Below are 27,149 nucleotides of genomic sequence, written 5' to 3'. Positions count from 1 at the left end.
CCTTAGGTTATTCCCCTTTTCCTTAAAAGATAAAGCCAAATCTTGGATGTATAGTTTGGACTCTGAGTCAATTGAAACCTATGACCAACTTACTTCTGCCTTTATACATAAATTTTTCCTAAGGCATAAAACATCGTCTATTAGGACACAAATATGTACTTTTGCCCAACAAGAGGGAGAATCTTTATATAGGTACTTAGAAATGTTCAATGACTTGATATCTCAATGTCCTCATCATGGTTTGGAGAAGGTTAGATTAGTTCAGATCCTCTACGAGGGTTTAGATTATTCAACAACAACCATGGTTGAGTCCTTATGCACATGTGGGTTTGACAATAAAACTGTTGATGAAGCGATGACATTTTTGAATGAAATCGCCGATAATACCCAACAATGGGAAAATAGTAGGGAACCACGGAAAACAATTCTTCTAAGTAGAGGAAATGTTAATAGGGTAGAAGGATCTCATGAGTCAGATGCCAAAATAGCAGCTATAGCAAAAAGGTTAGAATCCTTAGAATTAGGTCACTCTAGTGGTAGTAGTGGAAGAAATGAGCCTTTTTGGGAAGGCCATGCTGTTGAAGAGCAAGCCAATGCTCTTTATAACAACACTAGGTTTGATAACCGACAGAAGTTTGACCCATATTCAGAAACCTATAACCCTGGCTGGAGAAACCATCCAAACCTTTCTTGGTCCAAGGGCCAGAATCAAGGTCAGTCTAGTAATGCTCAGGTTCCCCCAGGTTTTGTCTATACTAAGAATCCTTCAGCTCCGGCACAGTTTCAGAACCCTTCGGATAAGAAGATTATGAGTTTAGAAGAGTCTCTTGCTTTGTTAACTCGTAACACTGTGCAGTTTCAGCAATCTGTTGCTCAAGGTTTAGAAGAAAATAAGAGAATAGGTCAGGCTAACTCTCAGGCTATTTCGGAGTTGAAAAACCGGGTTAGTCAGATAAATGAGTCTTTAAGAGAAAGAGGTAAGTTTCCTAGTCAGACTCAACCCAACCCTAGAGAAATTAATGAAATAGGTGAAAGACCATCTGATCATGTGAATGCTATTAATACCCTTAGGAGTGGTAGAGAGATAGACAACAAGGTTTCCATGCCTGATAGTGAACATGTTGTAGTTGACCCTTCTGAACCAGAAACTGAGGAGACTGATAGAGTCTCTAAAGAGACCAATGAGGGTCATATTGAGACCGACTGTGTCCCTAGAGCCCCATTCCCACAGCTGCTAGTTCCAACTAAGAGAGAGTCCAATTTTAATGATATATTGGAGGTTTTTAAGCAGGTAACTATCAACCTTCCACTACTTGATGCAATTAAGCAGATTCCCTCTTATGCCAAGTTTCTCAAGGATATGTCTACGCGAAAGTGAAAGCTTAATGTCCAGAAGAAAGCCTTTCTAGCTAGTCACGTGAGTTATATTATTCAGAATACCACTACTCCTAAGTATAAAGACCCAGGGTCCCCTACCATTTCTTGCACAATAGGTAAATACCGTGTTGAGAAAGCGTTGCTTGACTTAGGAGCTAGTGTGAACTTACTACCATATCATGTGTACCTTAAGCTAGGACTTGGTGAGATGAAACCTACCCAGATGACACTTCAGTTAGTTGATAGGTCCGTTAAAATTCCTCGTGGTGTGATCGAGGATGTTCTCATAGAGGTTTACAAGTTTATTTATCCAGTGGATTTTGTTATCCTAGATAACCAACCTGTCCCTGACCCAGAGAACCATATACCAGTAATTTTAGGTCTCCCGTTTTTAGCTACATCCAATGCGATCATTAACTTTCGAAATGGTATTATGAAATTGTCTTTTGGTAATATGAATATTGAGCTGAACATTTTTAATATTAGTAAGCTACCCTCCGAACTAGATGACTCGAACATAGAAGAGGTGAACATGATAGGAACATTAGTCGAGGAGTCATTACCAAACACTTTGTTATAAGATCCATTAGAGAAATGCCTAGCTCACTTTGGGATTGATTTTGATGATGATAATGTGATTAATGAGGTGAATGCTTTGTTAGATTCAACCCCTTTGTTAGATACTAGTAATGGATGGAAACCTAAAGTCGAACCACCACCATTTTCTGAGTCTACCCTAGTTCCTTCGTTAGAAGAGCCTCCTAAGTTGGACCTAAAACCATTGCCAGATTCTCTGAAATATAGGTTTTTAGGCCCGTCTGAGACTTTACCTGTGATTATTTCTTCCGTCTTGGATAGTGACCAGGAAAGTAGGCTAGTAACCGTCCTTCAAAACAACAAGGAAGCTTTAGGGTGGACCATAGCTGACATTAAGGGTATAAGTCCCACTGTTTGTATGCATCAGATCTATTTAGAGAGTGACCAAACCTTCTAGGGAGATGCAACGTCGACTAAACCCTAATATGAAAGAGGTAGTTCGAAACGAGGTCCTTAAGTTGTTAGATGCAGGCATTATCTACCCCATTTCAGACAGTAAGTGGGTCAGCCCCGTTCAGGTTGTTCCCAAGAAATCCGGTATTACTGTAGTCCAGAATGATAACAATGAGTTAATCCCGACCCGAGTGACCACGGGTTGGTGTTGTGTATTGACTATAGGAAATTGAACAAGGTCACTAGGAAGGACCACTTTCCCTTCCCTTCATCGACCAGATGCTAGAGAGATTAGCTGGATAGTCACTACTGCTTTTTAGATGGCTACTCGGATATAATCAGATGTATTCCCCAGAAGACCAGGAAAACCACTTTTACCTGTCCCTTTGGTACCTTTGCGTATAGACGCATGCCTTTCGGGCTTTGTAATGCCCCTGCGACTTTCAGCGTTGCATGATGAGCATATTTTCTGACATGGTAGAACGGTTCTTAGAGGTATTTATGGATGATTTTTCAGTGTTTGGTTCGTCTTTCGATGAGTGCTTGCATCATTTGTCACTAGTGTTGACTAGGTGTAAGGAAAAGAATTTAGTGCTTAATTGGGAGAAATGTCACTTCATGGTTCGTTCAGGAATTGTTTTAGGGCATATCGTATCTTCTAAGGGTATAGAGGTAAATAAAGACAAAGTTGACCTGATTAAGACTTTACAGGTCCCAAAAACCGTAAGAGATATTAGGTCATTCTTAGGGCATGGAGGGTTTTATCGTCGATTCATTAAGGATTTTAGCTTAATTTATAGACCTCTTTGCAATTTTCTTGCAAAAGATGTTAAGTTTGTCTTTGATGATGCTTGTTTAGAGGCTTTTGAGAAGCTTAATAATTTACTCACTACCGCACCCATAGTCCAGGCACCCAACTCGAACCTACCCTTTGAGATCATGTGTGATGCTTCAGATTATGCTATTGGTGTTGTGCTAGGTCAGCGAGAAAACAAATTACTTCATGTGATTTACTATGCTAGCAAAACTCTTAATGATGCCCAGTTGAACTATACCACTACTGAGAAGGAACTGTTAGCCATTGTGTTTGCCTTAGACAAGTTTAGACCCTATCTCTTAGGTTCTAAGATCATCATATATACTGATCATGCTGCTTTGAAATATCTTTTGTCTAAGAAGGATACAAAACCTAGATTGATTAGGTGGATCCTTTTGTTGCAAGAGTTTTCTCCAGACATTAGAGACAAAAAGGGTGCCGAAAATGTTGTATCAGACCACTTGTCTAGGATAGTTGTTAGTTCCCCTGATGATTCCCTTCCTATAAGGGATAGCTTTCTTGATGAACAATTGTTCTTTGTTACCCAATTACCTTGGTATGCGAATATAGTGAATTATCTTGTTACTGGTCGAATGCCCCAACATTGGGGTAAACAAGATCGTTCTAGGTTTTTAACTGAGGTTAAGCACTTCTTATGGGATGATCCTTATTTGTTTAAGTATTGTCCAAACCAGATTATTAGGAGATGTATACCTGAGAGTGACCAGTCCAGTATTATTTCCTTTTGTCATGATCATGCTTGTGGGGGTCACTTTAGTGCGGAAAACTGCTGCTAAGATACTGCAGTGTGGATTCTATTGGCCTTCGTTGTTTAAAGACTCCCACAGTTACTGTGTGACTTGTGAACATTGCCAGAAATTAGGAACCATTTCTCGTAGGAACATGATGCCCTTGAACCTATTTTAGTTGTGGAGGTCTTTGATGTGTGGGGTATTGACTTTATGGGTCTGTTTCCTAATTATTTTGGTAACTCATACATCCTTGTCGCTGTAGACTATGTCTCTAAGTGGATTGAGGCGGCTGCGTGTAAAACCAATGACCATATGGTTGTGATTGAGTTCTTGAAAAATAATATACTTACACGTTTTGGTACACCGCGAGCTATAATTAGTGATGGAGGGTCGCACTTTTGTAATGGACCATTTAGGCTTTTGATGAAGAAATATGGTATTAAACATAAGGTAGCTATCCCGTATCATCCACAGACTAGTGTTCAGGTAGAAGTTTCCAATAGGGAGATAAAACGTATATTAGAGAAAACAATTAATCCTAATCGGAAATGCAGTTAGGATGTCAAACTGGTATTATAATAGCCATCACAATGAATATGATTATCCAACTGAACAATATGGACATTACTCTTACCATAGTGTGAATAGTGGTTGGGAACGCCAACCTTTGGAAGGATATGGGTCATACCCTGGTGAGCCCAATTACTATCCACACGTGCATCAGTCTTACGAGTAAGAAGATTATAGTACTAGTTCTTCGTCTCTAGAGGATACAATCAAACTATTGAAAAGTAGTCCTTTTTATGATCCTCTGTTCCTATTCCTCCTTTAGAAGAGTCCCTCAGGAAGTTAGCTGAGTCGACGCGTAAGTTAGCTGAGACGAATAGTATAATTATAGACGAAAAAACTACAATAATGAGTGAACCTTCTTCAGAAGACCACCTCAAGCATTGCTTTTACTACTTCAAATTCGATGGTATTTTCACCCGGGCTTGAGGGTTCTGGGCCAACTTTTACTACTTCAAATTTGATTCTCAGTAATTTTGGGGGTGGCTTCATCCAGGGGAAGTCTGCTGTGCTTCCGCACCTGCATTAGAGTATAACTGCGATTACGTCAGTACTAAAGTATAACAATTTAACTAATGTGGTCTTTGTGGACCTTGTAGTCCATACACTACAGCTTAACACAACAATTACCCATAGCAATTTAACTAATATGGACTATAAACAACACCAATGGGTTTTCACAATGTTGGGGTACTTTGCTTAATCAGTAACATATCGTTACCCACAATTCATTTAGCAAATAAAACTACTAAAATAAAAAAAATGTATCAACGGTCTCACCCCGTTGGTAGATTGGATCAACTCAAACTTTTGGTACCCCTAAAGAAATGAAGAATCAACCTCATCAGAACTCACTTTGCCAATGTAATGGACACCCTTTAACCTGGCATAATAAATGCAATTATAAAAACCTCGTATGATAAATATATACTAAAGATGTCAGCAACATTTAGAAAGAATAGTTGGATGGTGTTGTACCTGATTCTATTTTTATGGTATAAGGTAGTCGCCGCTATTAAGTTAAGGTTATGCACAGTTAACCAACTTGGTTACCTTTGTCTCCAAATTCCAATCGCCAACTGACTCTGCTAATGTCTGTCAAAAATTATTATCTCATTGTTAGTTCCATACACATGTACTCAATTTCTTTGAACTCTTATGAAAATCCATAACTCTAAAACCTTAAATAAACAAAACCCGTGGATCAAAATCTCTTTAGAATCAAAAAACTGAAATCTAATTTAAGGCAAACACAAATACTTCCTTGAAGCATTTTAACAGTAAATGAGCAATAATGTTTTCTTTTCTTTCAACAAAAACAATAATAATTGATTAAAAGAAGAAGTCTCAAAACGTGATAGAAAGAGATACAAAGTATTACAAACCCAAAGAAAGAACCAAAACAAAAAAGAAAGACAACCGAGAGCTGAAAAGATTAATTATATTTTTAGTCTTTACTTTTTCTAACCTAATCAAATAAATATGAAAAGGGAAAAAATTAAGTTGTTTGAATTTTCTAGTGTACATACCGGAAATGAATTTGGAACGATGATCGAGTGATGGTACTGGTAAGAATTTCGGGAAAAGCCGATGGGCAAACAAAATTGAACTTGTTATCAATCCTTAACTTTGATGGTGTCGCCTTAGACAGACATCATATGATATGAAGAAGGAGAATAACACAAGAAGAACAAGAAGATGATGAAGAAGAAGGGGAATGAGGTGATGGAGGTGGTAGGGGTGTATACTTCTCCGATGAAGGAAAAGGAAATAATAACGAAAAATTAAGACGTGAAGTGCAAATTTTTGTGGACCTTAGGGTAAACGAGAAAGAAGTATGAAAGACGTGTAAGAAAATAAATAAAGAACGATATTGTGAGGACCATTATTTTTTTTTGGTACCATGATTTTATTCTGGGTAAAGACATTAGAAGTAAATAGGGGATTTTTATAAAGTGCCACACTTCCAATTTGCAGTTTAAGTAAATGCCACCGTTTTTTCAGAGTTTATTAAATGCCATACATTTGACCTTTTCCATCCCGTTTTTTTAAAAGAACAATTAACATCCATTAGTGCATAGGTGGCAGTTATCCAGCTTAGTAAATGATATTTGTGCCCTCGAAACAAAAGCCGAGAACTCAAAAACCATCACCATAGGTGGCTACATTCCATTGAGATCATAAAACCATCACTGTCATCTACAACCACAACAGCAAATCCATAACAATCATGTACGCGAAATGGCTGAATGCCTTCTCTATTGATATCATCGTCTTTAAATGAGAATAATGTACATCCTAAATTAGGCAACAAAATATACAGCTAATGCCATTGACTATTTAGCTAACTATTCTAAGTAATATATACAAATACATGGTAAGAAGAATAACTTAATTGGAGCCACAAATCTTGCAAAGAATTCCTGAATTAACGTCATAATTACTGCCATTGATAATCCAGTGGGTAATTCGTTCTCTTAGGCCTTTCGTCAAACATGTTATGTGCGAAACTTGTAATTGGAAGCTAGCACATTTCCCTGTAGTATGATTTCTCTTTGGACCTGCAACTTCGAATTCCATACACACCCATACTCATAAACCTTCTCAGACACACAATAATAGCTTAGTCTTGCATTATTCATCATCAAAAACAACGGAAGCAGTAGCACCATTCCATGTTCTCTTGGTGCTTAATTTATCCAAACTTTCAATTTAGCACAAACCCATCGACCCTAATCCATCAAAGACGACTCTTAATATTTGTTCATCTCCTCCATTGATCAATGAGTCGTAAGATGATTAAATCAATTACAGATTTTGCACTAATTCAATCAATTACAGATTCAACTCAGCCAACACAACTCAAACAGTTCTTAACAATTCAAGGCCACCAGAATCATCTCTCTGATCTGCTCCACCATCTTTGTTGGCATCAGATTGCAATTCGAGCAAACCCATCTCCTAATTCGTACCAGAACTCAGAACCCCTTTCAATTTGTTCTTGACCATTTGAGCAGCAACCAATTCAGTTTCTCCGTAAACCGTAGCTTTAAATCTCTGTCCTAACATTCATCAATTGTATACACACTCTGCAACACCCATTCATGTAGCTTCATAATTGCAATTTCTCAGATCCATTTCCCTCAATAAAACAACAATACCTTGAGCTCGATCTCCTGCAGTTCATGAACCTCATCTACAATTCCTCTTCTTCTCCTCGATGCGACGGCAACTTCACAGCAAATCCCAATCAAACCCTATTCTTATGTAAATTCCATCAGCAACCATCATCATTCTTTCTCTCTAACAACGATTCCAACACAAACCCATGTTCTAATTCTTTACAAGCTCTGCAAACCCTTGTTCTTCATCTCTGAACCCATCTGATTTCGAGAACCCACTCAGACTCAAGTTCCACTTCCCCCTGAAATTCTCCATTGTCTTCTCTCAAGAACATCACAAACCCGTTTCTCTACTGTTTCTTCTCATCCATCACCGAGATCAACAAATAACAACAATCACCAATTCTAGTATAATAGGGTTTTCAAGGGTAAATATGTAAATCGCGACAGATTCTTTTGACCGAGTCAGCGAAAAAGACCGAGTGTGTGGGTCCTGACGGAAAAACTAACGGTTATGGCATTTAATAAACTCTGAAAAAAACGGTGGCATTTTCTTGAATCGGGATTTGCAAGTGTGGAAGTTTGTTAAAAATCCCAAGTAAATATAGGTCATCCCTTATCTAAATATTTATATTAATACCTAAATTACCCTCCTGATTAATTTTGGTGATGATTAGCTAGTGCTAATAATAGTTAGTGTAATGATTAGTGAGATGATTAAGTTAAAGATAATTAGTGAGACTAAAAAATCAGATGAGTTTTTTATTTAAAGAAGTAGAATTATTGAGAGAGTAAAGTTAGAGAAGATGAAGAAGGAAAACATGAAAAACGATGGATTTTACCAACCACAACCGGAGGAAGGGTATTTGGGTACCCAGGTATGCTTCAAACTTAGATAATGTTGGTTGAATTGCTCCAAACTTTCAAAAAAATGAAATTTTTTATGTAAATTTGAGCCAGTTCGGTTAACCATATGTCAACAACATGTAACCGAACACATCTGAAAGTGTAGTTCGGTTACCATATGTCAAGAACATGTAACTGAACACACCTGAAAGTGTAGTTCGGTTACGTTTTCCAAGCACGCAGGTTACCGAACTCGCTCGTTAATAGAGGTTTTGGTCGTACAGTGCAATGTTCAGTTACCTAGGATAAAATGGTAGGTAACCGAACTTTGAAATTGACAATTTATTTGAGTACATCTTGTGTGTTCGGTTAGTTCGCAAACTTCAACGCAACCAAGTTCCCAACCGAACTTCAGGTTAAAAGTAACCTAGTGTTAGAAGTTCGGTTGGTTCGCAAACTTCAACATATTTTGCGAATCAACCGAACTGGGCTTATAGGTTGAGTTCGGTTACAAAGAAAACTTAATAATTTTGTGAACGAACCGAACTTATGGACTTGTATTGTTCTGATACAAGGAGTTCGGTTGAAAGTATTTTTTTGCGAATCAGCCGAACTTTGAGTTCGGTTAAGAAAAAAATAATTTGTGATAACCGAACTTTTTACTGAAGAAAAAACTCCATTAAACCTATCTGCAACTTCTATTTTCAACTCATTTTGATGAGTAGTTCTCATTTATTCAACCAAAAACGAAATACAAGTAATGGGTTTGTGAGAATATCTTTGTTAATTTTTTAAATTAAGCTATATATATAGTGGTGGTGGTGGTAATCGGAGGTGGTGGTGGTAATCAGTGGTTGTTGGTGGTGATAATTGGAGGTGGTGGTGGTGGTAATCGGCGGTGGTGGTGGTGGTAATCGGTGGTTGGTGGTGGCGGTGGTAATCGGCGGTGGTGGGAGGTTGTGGTGAGAGGAGGTGGTGGTTATATATATATATATAGAGAGAGAGGTGATTATTGTGTTGGTTTTAAATTAAATTAGGTTAAAGGTAGGTTAGTCATTTCAATGTTCTAGGACACCCCTTATAACTATAGGGAAGGTGGCCTAATAAAACCATGGTCCCAAAAAAAACCATGATCCCTAAGAAATCATTCTAAATAAATTAAACGATGTCAGTGGATTGATGACGTACATGGTATGGTCCAGAACTTAGGTTTAAAACTCAGGACCTTCCTAAGCCCACATGGTGCTTATCTGGCATCTAAGGTCCGGACTCCAGGCCTGATGGTTCATACTTTCCTGAACTTATGTGGCCTCTACGTGGAAACCCATATTTGTGAATTTTAAAAGTCCAGACCTTTTTGATTAATTTTTCAAAATCAAAATCCAATTATAGTACTTTAGAATAATCTCAAAAGGTCCAGTTAAGGTCCGGACTTTCGAACATGGACCTTAACAATAAACAAAATACTTTGTTTATTTTTAATTTTATTTTCTTTGCTAAAAATAATTATGATTTGATTAAAAGTACAAAAAAAAAGTTAGATACAACACAATCAAATTTTATAGACGTAGCTACACAAAAATCAAAAGATATACAACGGGAAAAAACAAAAAAAAATAATCAATAAACACATTTTTTCCAAAGAAAAATTAGTTAATATTTTAACTATATACCTTTCATTTATATTACTAAGTATGTTTTGGTCTCATTCGCTTTACCTTCCTTACGCACGAAGGTACTGGCCTTAACCAAATTATTTACCCATGATAATATCTAAAAACAATAACAAAAGAATGGAAGGTCAACTAATTTTTAGGACAAAAATGTAATAAAATTATTTTTTTAGCGATAAAAATGGTACATAAACCCATATTCGTGTATTAATTTACGTTTCCATTATTTTTGAAAGCCGCACTCAGATATGTCCTATTTTTGGCAATTAGACCGTGGATAATCTCATGGGAAATTATGATATTGTCGTTGATTTGTCTCCCGGCTATAAAAGTTGTTTGGTAAGGAGAGATGAACTGGTGGAGAAGGGACTTTAACTTATTTGCTATGGTTTTGGAAATAATTTTGTATATGATATTTGAAAGGATGATGGGTCTGCAACATATTGAGGGAACTCAACTTTTGGTATGACAGAAATGAAACTGAAGTTGATCTCTTTAAGGATATTCCCATTTGCGAAGAAATTCTAAACCATGTTACACATCCACTCCCATGATTTCCCAGTTGAGCTAAAAAAACATGGGTATATCCATCCGGACTTGTGGATTTGTCCGACTTCATGCTCGTAATAACTCTCTTCACCTAATGATAAGATTAACATATGGTCAGGAGAATCATGGAAAGTGACTAATCAAATTTTGCAAGTAAGAGAATGGGAGCCAAAATTTAATCCCGAAAATCAACGAACTTCTTTAGCCAAGGTTTGGATTAAATTTCCAGGCTTAAGTTTGGAATATTGGATAGAGGAGAATTTGTTAGCCATGGCTAAGGCTTTCGGTAAACTTATTCAGGTGGATAATACAACTCTTGCTATGGATTTTGGTTTCTTCGCTAGTGTGCTGGTCGAAGTTGACTTTGCGAAGAAGATCCTGGATCGTGTTTGGGTGGGTGAAGGTGATGAAGACAATGATGAAGGCTTCTGGCAAAGTGCATAGATTCTAAAAGCCCCTAAGTTTTGTTTTCACTGCAAAATTGTAGGTCATTTGGTCTCCGAATGTAAAGCAAAGTTAAAAGAGGTATCTAAAGAAGTAGCTAAAGATAATGAGGATACCACAGTGTTCATGTTGATACTATTAAGAAGAAGAAAAAAAGATCTAGGAGAAGCAAGGAAACTCTTTCAGTTGGAGAGATTCAAGAAGGAATAGAGATGGTTCTAAATGTTCAACAGGTGGTGGAGGGGGCAAGCACCTCATCTGATCCTTTCATCCCTCCTGGTTTTGAAAATCAAAATAGATTTCATGCCTTTGAAAAAGAGGAGGCGGTTGCAACATCCCATTTAGTTTTGGAAGACTCCGATGCAAGCATCACTAAACCGTCGTCGTCTGAACCAACTATAAAATCTAGTAAAAAACTGGGGATAAAAGCTAAAGTAACAGATAAAGTGCATAGTTCAAAGACTAAAGAGGATGAGGAGGTTGAAACTTCTAAACTAGTTGTCTGTGATTCTGAGGTAAGTACATTCCAGTCATCTTTGTCTGAACCTATTTTTGGTTTGAAAAGATCCGTGAGCTCCAAAACCAAAGTTACGGGTCTCTTTCTTGTCGGTTCTTTGAATTTGAAAGTTAAAGGTATGCCGAAATCCTTCAGTGATCCCAATCAAATTTCAGCGGTAGACCTCGCAGAGCTTGGCACCATGATGGGGATGGGTTTTCCTTCTTCAAGGGAGCATCGTCAAGATATGTTTAAAGGTCTTGAGGATAATCATAAAGATCTTAGAGTAGTGGATATCTAACGCAATTGCAAGTTATTTTGTAGTTGTTTAAGGATATCTCAAGTTGTTTCTTTTCTAGTTGTTGCTTTTGAGCAACCTAGTTCATCTCTTCATTTTAGATTTATCCTTGTTTTCTTTCTTTTTCTTAAGGAAACTTTTCCTTCTTAAGTTGTATTTGCCTTGCACACGGCTTGTGTGTTTTTCAATTTAATTACGTTTGTCGATCAAAAAAAAAACTCTCTTCACCTCTTCATTCAAAGGAATAGCAGTGAGCATTTTATTATCTTCCAATGTAATCTGCTGCCTCACTTCCTCAAAGTAGTTTATATCATTCTCCATATAGGTTGTGCTAGCCATTTTATTGAAATGAGTAGTGATATTATTAGCAATAGCATTTCTTCCCTCAATCCAGTTACTATTTCCATATTTGAGTGCCTCGATTTTGTTTCTCCTGTACCTATTTTCTGCTTTTCTGTGGAAGTAACCTGTGTTCTGTTCCCCTAGACTGATCTTTTGATCCACACTTTTGTCCTTCCAATTAAGACCTAATCTGGTCAACTAGGTTGTGGATGATTTAGTTTGGAATTATTTGATCACCTTTGAATTGTTAGACATTCCTAGAATTCTTTAACTGTTTAATTGACTAATTAGCTAATCATCCAACTTTCAGTTCAGTTACTGAACTATTGGATTTTGGGCAGTTAGCTAATTGCCCAACTGTCGGTTCGTTCACTGACTATTGAACCTTAGGAAGTTGGCTAGACACGAACTAAAGACTCAGTTCCTGGACTTATAAATATAAGAAAGTTATCTAATCACTCTACTGTCGATCACAGAACTGGACTTTCTGCTTTAAGGCAGTTAGCTAATCACTCTACTACCGGTGACGAAACTGAATTTCGAGCTTTGGCTAGTTAGCTAACCAACCAACTTGTGGTTCACCGTAAGTAACTGAATATCATCAAATGGACTTGTTGAGTGTTAAAAATGATTCAAGATCATATCATCCAATAAAATTAACGATGATTAGCTAATGTTTATCTAATCCATTTCAATTCAAATCATTTTTCTCCTAATTATTCGGTCATACATTTCTATTAGCTCTAAAGGTCTTTAACGATTATTTGAGAGAAAAATATTATAACGTTTTTAGCTCGTTTTAGATTTCTTCTAAGAGCATCTCCAATGGAGTTTGGATATCTAAAAATATTGATGCCACCTAGGATTTTAGAGACTCATATTAAAAAAAAACATCTCCAATGGTTGTTTTATGGTTAAAATTGTATCTTATTTGGCAATTTGAGTTTGAATGAGAGTATGTATTTTTAGATACTCTTCTTCAAACCCACGTCATCAATTACTTTCCTTTTAAGACTGTTTCAACTTTATTTTTTTAGATTTTTTAACAATTGAATGACACTTGTATTAAACTAAATCTTGATATAACTACCACTGGAGATGCTTATATCAAAACAAACATTTGTTTGTATTTCATATTAACAAAACACCTTTTTTTAGTCTTCCACATTGGATATGTATCCATACACCATTGGAGATGCTCTAAGTCATGGCTAGACGTTATGTAACTTGGCTCGACCAGCTCATGAACTTGCGTCGGTTTCTAAACTCCTTGTTCACCAAGTTATGGTAGCTTTAATCTTAAGCGAAATATTACGTAAACCCTAAGCAATGTTATCTTGAAGTCAAAGATACTCAGCCTGACTAATTCATATAAATATATGATGATTGAGAACCTCAATTATCAGATCCCTTATACATTCGTGTGTACCTTGTCTCGAGGAGAGTCGTCATCTCGAAAAAACCCTAGAGGTTTTTACGACTATCAAGCCTTCCATTAGGGATTCAGAAGCCAGGATTGTCAGAAGCTATCCTTATAGGCTTTGTAAAAAGATTAAGTTCGAGATAGTTCCACGAGTATACCTTATCGAGATATCGATTATACTTGTGAGGTAAACGTTATTAAGTCCTCTTAATTGAGAATAAGCGAACCTAATATCTAAGGATTCCAAATTACCTTGATAAAAGCAAAAGGAAATCCGAAATCCAAACTCGAACTGTAAAAGACGGTTCAAAATAAGTTAAAGCCTTTACGAGGGAGTAAAGAAACATCTAGGCATGTAAAGGACGTCAGCTAGGTGAATCCAGTGTGAGGAATTTGACTTTTTCTTGTCGAAGTTGGCTTGCAGGAACACTACGGTAGCTTGCATAGTTGGTGAACAACTTTATGATCTCATCTACAATACTTTTAGATTATGGGGAACTGGCGGTGTAGTTCTAGTTAGTTAATGTTGTGTGTGTTCAACCTGGACTAGATCTTGGGGTTTTCTGCTTTTAGGTTGTAGTTTTCTCGTTAACAAAATTTTGTTGTCTTACATACTTTATATTCCGCATTATAATTCTGATTTATAATTAAAGTACAATTTCAAGTTAGTACGTTCATATATCAAACTAGGTTGAATTCACAACTTCTAACGAAATTACTTGAATCGCGATCAAGTGACTAGATCGAAAGGTCATACCTAAGTTTTGACAACTTGGATATTTCCTTGGTTGTAATCGGTCCAAGTATCCCAAAATCTCACGAACCAAAAAATTAAAGGTGTATATTGGTACACTCTCTTTTTTAGAGTTAACATTTTTAATAATAACTTATAATGTGACGTTAACACACGATAAGAAGAATAATAAGAACTAAGCTCTAGACTACACTCAACCCGTCAGTCTTCCCCCCTTTTTATTTTAATAACTTAATCACAAGAATCACACTAGGAGCAGAATCACTTAATCACACTAAAAGCAGAATTATTTAAAGCAACAGAATCACTTAAATAAAGAATTTCAAACTAGAATCACCAATCAATTGAAGCTTCCGGTATCCATGAAGCACTCTTTCTTAACCTGAGCTGAGAGGTGGTTGTGGTGATGGCGACACAAGAGCAATGCACTTAAAACATTTTTTTCTTTTTTCCTAGTACCAAGAAGGAAAAATGAGTTATAAATCAAACCTTAAGAACACAAAACCTTGGAGACATGAACAAATACTCAAACTTATGAAATCGCCTATGTTATTATCAATTGATTATACTTTTTTTGCTATTTTATTTTTGTAAATTTCGTATTTTATGTTTGCCTTTGAGATTTTAGATATTTGGAGTCATGCGACAAGAAAGAAGGCAAAAGAGAAGCTCAACTCATTACTTGACAACCTTAGGCGTTAGGTGGCATCAAAGCACGGCAAGGATAAAAGTCCCAAAGTGAAGAAAAGAATGAAAATTACAGGAGGCATCCACTATTTCTACAAAGGGTAGCTCGGTAGCTATATTAAGCCATAATGCTGCTGATTGTATGCATACCTAATCGTCAGTTATTTCTCAGCTGCTTTAGATACCGAGTGTACTGTAATAAAAAAATATTTTTTCATTTTAAGAACCACAATCAGTAGCCATTTTGAACTAAAAGTCTACTAATTATATACAAAACAATCGGTGGTTGTTGTTAAGAATATATAACTAGCAAGTATATTGAGACAAAATATTAATTTTTTCCATTTTAGGAACCACACTCGATAGCAGAAAGAGTACTAATTTCTTTCTTTTCATATCGCATATAGAAATCCATTTGTGATTCATAGCCTAACCAATATATACTCACCCATCAATAATTTTTTGTTCAATCTCTTGATTTTTCTTGAAAGTCATTGATTTCCCTTAATTCCATTAATTGTTGTTTCTTTTTATGGACCGATCAAAATAAATAATGGATTATCTGACATTTATGTGTGTTATCGTACAAAAACTTATGCCAGTTCATTTTAGGAATGGTTACTTAACAATCGGGCTTGTCTTCAACATTTTATAGAGTTTCAATCGGTAGATTTGTATTAATATACAACTAATGATTATGATTCTGAAGCTGCAACAATGGTTTCTTTTTATCGCGTCATTGTCTTTTCAACCAGCAGCTTTATATTCACAATCTAAGACTATCTTAACTAGTTCTACCCAACAATAACACTAATAACACATGTGGCAAGGTAATCTCAATGGAAAATTATGAGGGGTTTCAAAGGATTCCTCCAATGACCCTATTATGTCATGTAGTGACGGGTGCCAAATTAGGTGGATTAGTGCCAAATTTTGCCAGGATATACAGACTCATTAAATATATGTGGTTAGATTCCACAAATATCCTACGCATTTAATCCATTTATGATTATTTAGGGCCAAGATATATTAGGATCCTGATGGATAGTTGTAGACAAATATGTGTGTTATTATCTTATATAAATCTCAACCCAAATCACAACAACTTCATGAATTTTTATGGACATTTTTTTTTATAGTTTTCTTTCTTATCACGGTATGCCATATTTTTCCACCATCACCAATGCCCACCATCATCTACCACCCACCAACCTAGACCACCACCACCGCCTCCAACCACCACCTCCAGCATCCACTTATCCAATCAGCACCAACACCTCCACCCATAAGCACCACCAACCACAACCCCAACCCCAACCTCCACCAACAACACCATGACCAACTCCACCCACTAGCACCACCCTATTACCACTAACAACCACCACCACCACCCACCACAATCTTAACTTGTGGACGGACTATTTTATAAGAAAATTATTGGTTTTTTCTACTATATTATGATTTAATAAGGCCCCTTCTTATGCACCTTTCAAACACACAAATTATCCAAGAATCCCCAACCCAAAAAATCACCTACCAACTTAGCGTATTTGCTAAGTTGATAGGTCTGCTAGAAGTTTTCAATGGTACAGTTGGAACATCCATCGGTGTAGATTAGTTAATTTAACGGCTGTAATTTGATCCCCTATAAATACCCAATGATTTACTCAAACAATATTCATCCCACTTTCATAGTTTCATAAATTTTTACGATGTCAAATCTTCACCATCTCCTTCATCTTGTGCTCCACAAACTCGATCAATTGATGAGATTCTAAGTTTAACCCAATCGAAATCACGAAAAAAACCGTGTACAATGTCAATTTCTTTATCATCAAGTCAACCCACTCGACCCATAGAAGAGATACTAAGCTTAAGCCAATCGAAATCCAAAAAAAACAACTTCATCATCAACCCCTTCCACTAGATCGATACAAGAGATATTAAGCTTGAGTCAATCAAGAAAAGAAATTGAATCCACTTCACCATCAACCCAAATTTTCACTCATTCTTTCACACCAAAACAATCACTACCTTCATCAAGCTCTCAACCATGTCCATCTGGAAGCACCCAAAATCCAAACCCCTCACGCATACGTTGGCCAGAAACGGAAGAGGAGGTTGCGAAATTTAACAGATACATTAGAGAAAAGCCCATGTGGGATCTAATTGAACTAGACACAGTATGGATCAAGAACTATATCTACAAAATATGAAGGTGCTGAAGAACCTCAGCATTTGGCATTCGATTGGTGCTGCAGAGAACAAAATAACAACCTTCAATCTTCACGATACCCGTAATCGTGTCATCCATGTTAGATATTTGTGTTTCAAATGCAACCAAATTTTATAAGTCTACAAAGGCGATGGAATAGAGGCACATAAAGAGTATACCAATTACCAAATGAAGAGGAAAACCATTTTCTCACATTGAAGCTGCCCATGCACTCCATAAAGCGGGGTTTGGTCACAAGTGAACATTGCATAGTAAATTAAAAGGTAAAACTATCATAGAATTAGATTCATTAAATTAGAATTAAATATATAGAGTTTATTTAATAATTTTCACTATAATGCACAATAATACTACGTTTTTCCACAAAATATAAATTTGAAATTCATTTAGAACATATTAATGGACTTCGTAAAAACCTTTGAGGCTCTTACCACTTGTTTATCTTCTTCGACTGCAACTTCTATTTGATGCCCTCTTACTATCTTGGACCCTTTTCCTTGATTTTTGTGACTATTTACACATTTTTTCCCTTTGATTGTCTTTACAACTTTGATTTTCTTTGCCTTTTGGTTAAATTCTTCTTTGCCTTTTAGCTGGAAACTTCAGTTGGTTAATATCTAAAACTTGAACTTCTTCGTCTCTTTTAGCTGCAAATTAAAAAGAAACAAAATCAATAAACAAAGTTGCATTACAAAAAATTAAATACAAGTGAATTAATTTTTCTTTAGAAAACTACCATTCTCTAGTTTCTTATATCAATCGCAAATTTTGTTAACATCATCTTGTTGAACAACTCTAGAAAAATCACCAAGAGATATAACTTCTCCCATTTGAATAAGTAGATAAGATTAGAACAGAGCAAGCAGATGAAGTGTAGAAGGTGTGTTTTTACCTCACATTCTTACTGCTATTTATAATCGATGGAATTTCCATTGGTTTGAAAAAATAGCTGCCGAAATCTGATAGAATTTCCATCGGCTAACGAGATTTCTATAGTACCGATAAAAATTTCATCAACACCGATAAAAATCAGCCGGTGAAAATTCTACCGGTCACCGCCAATTTGCTAGGCCACTTAGCTTGGCCAAGCCCCTGTTTTGTAAGGGTGCATATGAAGGGGCCTAATCCATTTCAACTTTCCAAATTAATATAAATTTTATCCATTATTATAATCCCAAATTATATTTATATCTACAAGCATCCATGATTCTTTAAAGAAACATTATAATATTTTTTTTTGAAAGAGGGTTCAGTATCATTAGACAACCACAGTGGGCGAGTATAACCAAATATTTGGTCAAAAAACGAGACACAACGGACTACTATCGATTAAAATCCGGACCAAAGACCAAATCCCCGACTATATTTGGTCTAAGACCAAGACCAAAACCAAATAGTCGAGCGAACGTATAGTTAACGCCCCACCATCAGGCGGGTGTATATTAACACCCCACACCAGGCGTGCATAAAGTCCCCGCCCCACACCAGGCGTGTTTTATACCTCCCCCCATTTATTTTTTTTTTTTTGGGTGGGGCGGGGTTTATACCTCCGCCCCACTCTTTTTTTTAATTCACTTTATATATGGGCGGGATTTATACCTCCGTCCCATTTTTTTTTTGTTTTTTTGTTTTTTGGAATCTCATCGGGCGTACGTATAGTTTACGCCCCACACCAGGCGAATTTTTAGTGCACGCTCGATCAAATTTAGTCTTCTATCCGTATCGTCACACACCAGACTAAACTCAAATTTGATGTTTTTTTGGTATTTAATCTTTGGTTATACTCGCACCACTGCAGTTGCTCTTAATTAACACCGATCCATACACCCTGTTAAACTGAAGAGGAGAAGAGGCGGCATCCAATTGGGCGGGCTCCTGTAACCGAAGGACATGATTTGAAGAAAGCCGAGGCGTACAACGAGGTGCTAATCATCTAGGTCAGTCCAAGCCATAACCCTAAAACTTATAGTCTCTCATCACTTCTTCTTCGTTTTTCACTCGACCCTTAAGAGAGAGGCTCTCAGCACCACTACCCCTCACCATCTGCACAACAACTTCTTCTTCTTTCTCCATCCTCCATAATCATCTAGGTCAGTCCGGTCTTCTTTCTCCGTCTAACTATTTTGGGTTTTCTTTATAAGATAATAATGAGAGATCTGATTTTGATGCTAGGGTTTCAATATATTTTTATTTGTTTTTTCTATAAGAGATTTTAGAAAGAAAGGGTTTCGTTTTCTTAATCGTGTTAAGTGAAAGAAAATTAGAAGGGAAGGAAATAGGCAGTAGAAAAAATTATATCAAGGCTTAATTTGGATTTCAACTTGTGCCGAAGTTGAGGCAAGTTTGCTTGGTGTTGTCTTAGGGCGGATTTGACAATTTAAGTTAGTTATGTAAATTATTATTAAATTCCAGGGTTCATGATAGAAATAGGTTTTGTACATAATCCAGTGCTGTATATTTGTTCTAGAATTTTAGAGAGTATATTGTTCTAAAATTATTGGCTTGTGAAATCTGTGCTGGACATCAAGCATTCTTTTTGATCCTGTGCTTGACATAATGTTGTTTCTGGGTTTTCAGTGAATTTGGTAGGTGAACATTTTTAGTATAGTTTTTTTTGAGAAGTCAGTGGGATAAAATGTTGGTTTTGGAGATTAATACTCTGGAAAAATGGATTTATAGCATTTTATGATTATGTAAATAAATTCTGGTTTTTGAGTCCACAGCATTCACATGCGTTTGTGCTTTGCATGGGATTGCTTGATTATGAAAGTTTGATACTTTACTAATTTATCTTGTTTTGGTCTTCTGTTTTATAGGAGTTGCAGGATTCTTCTTTTTCTTCAACAATGGTAACGACAGGGGATGAAGTAATCAGTCAAGAGATGACCCAGCTGATGACTGATGTTTTATATGCTGCACCACCTTCAACATTGTTAGAGGAGGCTGAATTACTAAAAAAGTGCAAACGGGCTATCGATGCTGTGCAGAAACTCGAGATAGCACTTTCCTGGCAGGTGAAAATTTTAACCCATTTTGTGGAGTTCTGTTTTCTTGATGTTTGTTTGATGTTTTAATGTCTATCGCTTTTAGGTATGCTTTGCCTATATTCACAAAAGAATGGGACGGCCTCTAGAGGAACAAAAGCTCGTGAAACTCGCGATGGATGTTGCTGATAAGTTGGCCAAAGATCCAGATGATACTTTCAATGGATTAGTGCATTATCTTTTTAACTGTATAGGTTATGGTGGTAAATACAGCTAATCAAATTCTTTAGAAAACTCATTCCACTCTTGTTTTTTATATATTACCGACTAATGTATATATATATGTATTTTTTTGATGGATACTGCAGTTGATGTCTTAGCTGCCTGCTATACACGGCTTCTTAATGAGAAAGAGGAAGAGAAGAAAAAGAAAGAGAAAGACAAGGTTAATGAGACAGAGAATGAGAAAGACAAGGACATTGAGCTCCTGTTATTGCGTCTCTTCAGATGTAATGTCTATGAATGTGATTACCCTGCGCAGCGAAAGGTTTGACTATCCAAAGACCTCTTGTCTTACATAAGAAAAGAAAGTAAAACACCTCAACTATTTGTTTTATATCCATGTTTGATCTTCTCTTGCTTTTTGCACACGGCAGGCATATTGCGTAGGATTTCCCAAACAAATGAAGAATTAGCAAAGTATAGACTATGGGAGGCTTGTAGTTATATTCAACAGGTTGGTTCTCTACTAAATTTGATTATATTTGTGTTAGTTGAAGGTGAAAAAGTTCATTCTTCTGCTAGTTCACAAGTAGAAGTATGGGTCCAGTAGCTTGTTTATTATACACATATTCTCAAATATGGCTCAGGGGAATAGGGCTTGAAAATGTTTTTGTAAATAGTGCATGAGATGGTACCCTGTTTTGTGGCTTGTGGTAGGTACCAAGAGAGGCGGCACTACTTAAACCTCATGAGAGAACAAGACAGTTGGAATCAACAGATGAGTCACTACTTAAACTAGCAAAAGCCTGTTTTGAAGAGTCGTCTAAGAAAATTGAACTGAAGGAACCGGATGGTATTCTCCTCTATAGTTCACTCATCTTCTGAAACATATTTAATCAATGCCACTTATGCAAATGGCTGTTGAATTCTTTTGCAGCCCTTCTCTTCATTTCGATGCTAGAAAATCTGGAGGAATATAGCGATGCGCTTAAAATCCTCAAAAAGTTGCCACCTAAAGATGAGACGCAACGCATAAAGGTACGAGTTTTGGCAAACTAGATTTTAGGTAGTCATCTAGCTGAACAGCTGATCCGTATAAGGAGCTGTGTAGGGAAGACTTTGTTTTCCATATGATCCTAGAGTAAAAGCTTAAGTGTGTTCCGATTTGCTTTTTTGAGTCTTAGACTTCTGCACCCAGTAATGTCACTTCTAAAGGCTTTCTTGCATCGTTCTGGTTTTCCTTCACAGTCAACAGGCCTGGTGGGCTAGATTGTAACCTGTGCGAAGGTTGTGTCTAGCAGAGATAATAATTTGTGTTAACCAGATTTGAAGTCTTAACTTTTCGTTTTCTATTGTTTGACTTTGAGTTGACAGGGACGGCTTCTTGCTCTTCAAAAGAATTATTCTGATGCTACTGCGGTCTTTCAGGGGTTACTCGAGAAGGGGTATGTTTGCGAATCTTATTTTTATCGATAGAGTTCGCTTCTGCACCGTGACAATCATCTAATGCTCTTGCATGGTTGTTCATACTGTGCATGATAATTACAGTGAAACTATCGAGTACTGTGATGTCGACTTTTCTCTCTTTCTTTTCTCTGTAATGTGTCAGCACTAATGATTGGAAGTGCTTCTTAGACTATCTGGACAGTTTGTTGGAGGATGCCAGCAGGTGGTCTACTAGGACCGAAGATGATCAAGCTCTTCCAAGACCTTTGTCTAGAGAAAAATTAGAAACTGCATCCGCTTTTGTGAAAAAATTGCAGCAGTCGACTGTCCCTTACTGGGCAGATATCGAAATTGAGTTCAGGAAATCATTTCTCGACGGGGTTATTAGGCATGATGGGATGCAGTTGCCTATTTGCAAGTACTTTGACAGGTCTCTTTCTCACTAGTAACCGTTTCGAATGATCACTGTATAGAAGGTTTAGAGTATATGAAAAACAAAATCTCTTGATTGGAGCCCTATTTCTTGCTTATTTATGTTTTAATTGCTAGCTGCGGGTAGTATATTTGTCTCAAATTTATCTTGGTACTCACCTGTGACCCGCCTAGATGTTTGTTTTAGGAGACAGTTTTGCCATGTCGTGTTTATGTTCCTCTTATCATGTATGCTGTCCATGAAGATACAATCATAATTTTGGCATTTTACTGCATTTCATCTTAACTTAAAATTTTGTGAGTTCAGATTCGGTCACTTGCCTACCTTCATCTCTGATATTGAGAAGTTCCTCGAAGTCTTGGTCCTGGAAGAAAGGAGAACATTATGTGGGTGTCTTCAAACATATCTTGGGGAGGATAATGACGAGTCGCGTAGTATTCTGAAAAGGATTACCTTCTCTGGCATTGAAGAATGGTTTGGGTTCCCGTTTGAGTTATCTATCAAGGGTGAGGCTCTTCTAAGTTCATCATCTAGATGTTCACTATTTAAACATAGTTCTTGAATATAATAGTTTTTCTATATTCAGAATAATTTACCATCTCGTTTTTAATGCCTGGAATATCATATTAACTTTCCATTTTCTTAGATATTGCAACAAGAAATTTAAAGATAGGAGATACGTATGTTAAAAATCTTCAATACAAAGAGTACCTGGATTTCAGGGAGGGACAAGATCTCTACATGGCATGTAATGCGCTGGTGCAGGTATTCCTTTAGTCCAACACCCGTTTTAGTTTTTGAAATGCCATATGATTTGGAGAGAAGTTTAAAACGGACTATGCCTTTGTGTCTGATTAGGTCTAGCTTGGTTACAGTTTTATGTACTTCACCATGATTGCTGTGATTAGGTCAAGCTGTCTTGTATGCGGGATTAATAATTTCCTACCTTTGTGTTGCTATATTTGCTGTGCTACATCGCATTTAATAATTCTTCCACTAATTAGTGTTTTCATTTTATTTCCTCAAGTTTACTTCTCACTTATTTATGTTGCATGGTTGATAGTTGTTCTGGCGCACCAAGAATGTTGGTTACCTGGTGGAAGCAATCATGGTTCTGGAATTCGGCTCAGAAGAACCACAGGTCAGATATCAGGCATCACATCTTCTATTCATAATCTTCGTGGATCCATTTGTGCAGATGGTGGACTCTAATGTTAGTGTTCATGTATGAGCATCACCTTTGTATTTTTCTTGTTCTGCAGATCCTGTTGGCAGTTCACAACTTCATTGATGCACTTATACACTTACATCGGCGCACTACCTTTGGCCCTTGAAAGGCTAGTATTTTGTAAAACATTTTTAACCATTATTAATTGGAAAAAGTTGTCTAGTGGTTCTATCTAGACTGTATTGCAACTTTAGGATCTATTGCTCTTGGCTGAGTTATTCCTTTTCGAATAGGTACCAAGCCCTGAATGTAAATAACATCCTATGGGAAACATTCTGGGAGCATATAATGCCAGGAATGTTGGCGTCACCACATTTGGAAGATTTAGGTGGCGTCTTACGCCTTTATTCAGGTTTTATGGATCACCATCTTTCTGATGTACGGGAACGCACCTTTGACGCGTACGCCACTGGTGATCACGCACTTGTAAGTTATTTATCTTCCATTTTTTTTCTTTTTCTTGTGATGGGATACTGGGGTTGGATACTTCATGGTTGGGAGTATTTTTAGTTACATGTAGCTTTCTCTAGCCCTAGCAACTACCTTTTCCCATATTGCTGTCTGTATTTCATTTACAGTTTACACTTTGATGACCTGGGCGCATGTTTGTGTTATTTCTTGTGTGTCTTGTTAATACCAGTTCTGTTTACTATTCATCACCTTTTAGGCAATCAAGTTGGGTTATTTCACGAGGCGGCTTAAGACATCTCATCAGTATGTGATATCAGAAGTTGAAAGCATGGTATTAGAGGTGAAGCACTCAGTAGAAAAGTTTGGGAAACTAAAGGTTAGGATTCTTCCTGTTGGAATATGTTGGATGGTCCACAAAATGAAGAATTTGTGTTACATGGATTAAAAAAAGTGTAAATTGATGTGTTGCATTAAAAAATATTTGTAGGAGATGAAGTCCTGGAGTGAAGAACTCCAGAAGCAGTTTATTGAAAAAGCAAATCTGTGACTTTGAACGATGACCCACGATCAAGACCTTGGTGGACACCCACTCCTAATGTTAATCACCTTAAAGGTTGGTATTTTTCTTTTGCTTTTGGCATCATTTTTTTCTTTTCATTTTTCTTCAAATAGTGTTTTCATCTGTCGAGATCGAAGAGAATAGTAGATCCAAGATTATCCCTTGCTTCAGTGTCATTTGCAAGGAATTATTTAGGTCGTTGTTGTGATTGCATTTGTTCTTTATGACAGGGACATTTGATGGTGAAAATGTGGTTTACAAAAATCGAAAAATGCAGGTACTAGTAATATTCTATATATTTATGCTAGGCTCACATTTAGTAGCATTCAAATAGAACAAATTTAAGCACCTTTAAGAGCACACACCATAAAACAGTTCCTCTTCTTTTTATGTTGCAAAATCATGTTTTTATCATCTCTCTCTTGGCAGTGTGAATCGTTAAGGAAAAGTTACTGGTCTCGAACTATTGAGAGGAGGTCTCTGCTTCTTAGCCTGATCACTTATGCTCTCCAGTCTCCTCCAGTATGTGGGATGAAAGTATTCTCTAATACTTCCCACAAAATTTTAAAGCTTCATGAGATTAATAATAAATATTTGGAAAGCCTTGAGCTGACTCGTGATGAAGCATTAGATTTGATTACTAAAGTTGCAGAGGGCAAGCCGTTTGAGAACGAAAAGGTAGATATTATCAGTTTGATGACCTATGGGGTCTTCAGCTCAGAAGATACTGTTCAACTTGATATGGTGAGTCGGATGATTTCCACGTTCGTAGCTGATAAGCTCGAGGACAAGCAATTGCCGATAAGCTTTCGAGGAGATGATTTAGCACTTTTGTCTCAAATAGTTGCAGAACCTTTAGCCTGGATGAATCTTCTGTTTGAGGTCTGTATCGAGTTCTATGGGTCCAAGTCAAAGAATCTCAAGAGGAGTAACAAGGAACTCATAGGCAATACATTTATCCAGTCAATTAAATGTTTGATTGGTGAGTCCACTAAAATAATAGATGGCATTGAAGCTGCATTGAATAAAGAGCTTGCCGTTCCATCAACTGGGTGGCAGGATTTTCTATCTTCAGGAGTCGAGGAAAAAGAGACTGGTCCAGGGCAGTTTATCAAAATTCTAGAGACAATGTGTGCCTCTTCAAATGTACCTACTATTCAAGATGTAAAAAGAGAGTGGAGCTGCAAAACTGTAAAAGGGGAGATATTGTCGGCCCAGAGAAAGACTTTGGAGGGGATTTAATGATCTGCAAATCGAAGAACCATCTGAGAGTTTTAAAAAAGAGGAAACTTTAAAAATGTGTTTTGAAATTATAACCTTCTAAGTTCAGAAGTAGCTAGAGTTTCGACAGTAGGACGGATAATAATCTTTTTGTGTACATATAAAAATGTGTAGCTTCAAATTAACCAAGGTTGCAACTTCATTTCTCAAGAACATCGACAGTATTCGGGAGATATATTTGTTGGTTATCTGCCGAATATTGTTGGCCATATCTTCCTGGATACAAACTGGTAATAATCGTTAGTTTAATGAATTTTTTGGCTTCCGAATATATTTAAGTAGACACACGGTATTCGGAAGTACACTCACTACCGAATATATATATATATATATATTAAAAAAATCTCAAAATTTCTGATATAGGAAAAATCCCATTTTGGGGCCAGTATTTATTCGGAAGACAATATAACGTTTTATACCTCCGATTGTGTAGGATAAAATTTCAGAGTTTCTGAACTCCAGTTGATGAATATTCGGTTATAAACATGTTTAGTTATATTCCGATTGTTTTGCATTCGGGAAAAATATGTGTCTTCATATTTCCGAATTTGTTCATTCGGGTTATTGTTTTGTACTTTTTCTTCCGATTGTGTAGGATGAAAAATTTAGAGCTTCTGAACTCCAATTGATGCATATTCGGTTGTAAATATGTTTAGTTAGCTTTCGATTGTTTTGTATCCGGGAACAGTATGTGTCTTCTTACGTCCGAATGTGTACATTCGGGTTATATTTCCATACTTTGTCTTCCGATTGTATAGTTTATAAATATTGTTCCTTTCTTTGTTGTTTAGACAAAGTCGAGAAAGGAGGAAGAAAGTGACAGCTAGTGCTAGGAGGGAAAGGAGTGCCAAAGAAAGCAGTCAACAAGGAGTGCAACCAAGTGCTGAACAAAGTGTAGAACAACAAGGGGTGCAACCAAGTGTTGAACAAGCCGCTCAACAAAGTGCAGAACCAAGTGTTGAACCAGTTGATCCAGTGCCAAGAGTAGAAGAAGAAGGACAACCAAGTGGTACCCAAAAAGCCAAAAAAGGAAAAGATGGTGTAAAGAAGGATATTGCTAAGAAAGCATCACATCTTGTCCCTCAGCACTTGAAGAAGAAGGGTATTCCAGCAGGCACAATCCTTGGGCTACCGGCGGCTGGAGGAAAATTGCTATTTGGATACAAAGACTCATGGGCCAGAGAAATATACGAAACCGAGGTAATAAAATTA

General features: G+C 36.8%; 2 protein-coding genes and 1 long non-coding RNA gene across 3 annotated transcripts; 2 read left to right on the top strand and 1 right to left on the bottom strand.

Annotated features, from left to right (window-relative positions):
- Nucleotides 1-4,846: 4,846 nt before the first annotated feature.
- On the bottom strand, nt 4,847-6,254 carry LOC113362025. Its single transcript, XR_003365500.1, has 4 exons — nt 6,033-6,254; nt 5,482-5,598; nt 5,284-5,386; nt 4,847-5,039 (listed from the first exon to the last, which is right to left on the bottom strand). It is a non-coding gene; the product is annotated as an uncharacterized LOC113362025 (long non-coding RNA).
- A 5,095-nt stretch (nt 6,255-11,349) lies between these two features.
- LOC113360515 (N-terminal acetyltransferase B complex auxiliary subunit NAA25-like) lies at nt 11,350-26,079 on the top strand. Its single transcript, XM_026604021.1, has 18 exons — nt 11,350-11,919; nt 20,190-20,387; nt 20,464-20,620; nt 20,726-20,866; nt 21,014-21,093; nt 21,297-21,432; nt 21,517-21,617; nt 21,954-22,024; nt 22,189-22,455; nt 22,765-22,964; nt 23,105-23,223; nt 23,522-23,599; nt 23,721-23,795; nt 23,920-24,112; nt 24,354-24,473; nt 24,585-24,710; nt 24,887-24,933; nt 25,086-26,079. Exons 1-13 carry the CDS (start codon nt 11,350-11,352, stop codon nt 23,790-23,792), a joined length of 2,190 nt encoding a protein of 729 aa, XP_026459806.1. The 3' UTR covers nt 23,793-23,795; nt 23,920-24,112; nt 24,354-24,473; nt 24,585-24,710; nt 24,887-24,933; nt 25,086-26,079.
- LOC113360514 (N-terminal acetyltransferase B complex auxiliary subunit NAA25-like) lies at nt 23,975-25,898 on the top strand. Its single transcript, XM_026604020.1, has 4 exons — nt 23,975-24,112; nt 24,354-24,498; nt 24,887-24,933; nt 25,086-25,898. The coding sequence occupies exons 1-4, from the start codon at nt 23,975-23,977 to the stop codon at nt 25,896-25,898; spliced, it is 1,143 nt and encodes a 380-aa protein (XP_026459805.1).
- Nucleotides 26,080-27,149: the final 1,070 nt, after the last annotated feature.

The sequence above is a fragment of the Papaver somniferum genome, chromosome 3, assembly GCF_003573695.1.
Source record: "Papaver somniferum cultivar HN1 chromosome 3, ASM357369v1, whole genome shotgun sequence".
Taxonomy (NCBI): Eukaryota; Viridiplantae; Streptophyta; class Magnoliopsida; order Ranunculales; family Papaveraceae; genus Papaver; species Papaver somniferum.
This window is presented reverse-complemented; position numbering and strand designations above follow the sequence as displayed.

Coding starts and splice junctions, on each gene's coding strand:
- LOC113360514 (XM_026604020.1), top strand. CDS start 23,975: ATGCCAGGAATGTTGGCGTCACCACATTTGGAAGATTTAGGTGGCGTC. Junction 24,499..24,886: donor GATTCTTCCTGTTGGAATAT/GTTGGATGGTCC, acceptor TCTTTATGACAG/GGACATTTGATGGTGAAAAT. Junction 24,934..25,085: donor ACAAAAATCGAAAAATGCAG/GTACTAGTAATA, acceptor CTCTCTTGGCAG/TGTGAATCGTTAAGGAAAAG.
- LOC113360515 (XM_026604021.1), top strand. CDS start 11,350: ATGGTTCTAAATGTTCAACAGGTGGTGGAGGGGGCAAGCACCTCATCT. Junction 20,621..20,725: donor TAACTGTATAGGTTATGGTG/GTAAATACAGCT, acceptor TGGATACTGCAG/TTGATGTCTTAGCTGCCTGC. Junction 23,600..23,720: donor TCGGCTCAGAAGAACCACAG/GTCAGATATCAG, acceptor CTTGTTCTGCAG/ATCCTGTTGGCAGTTCACAA.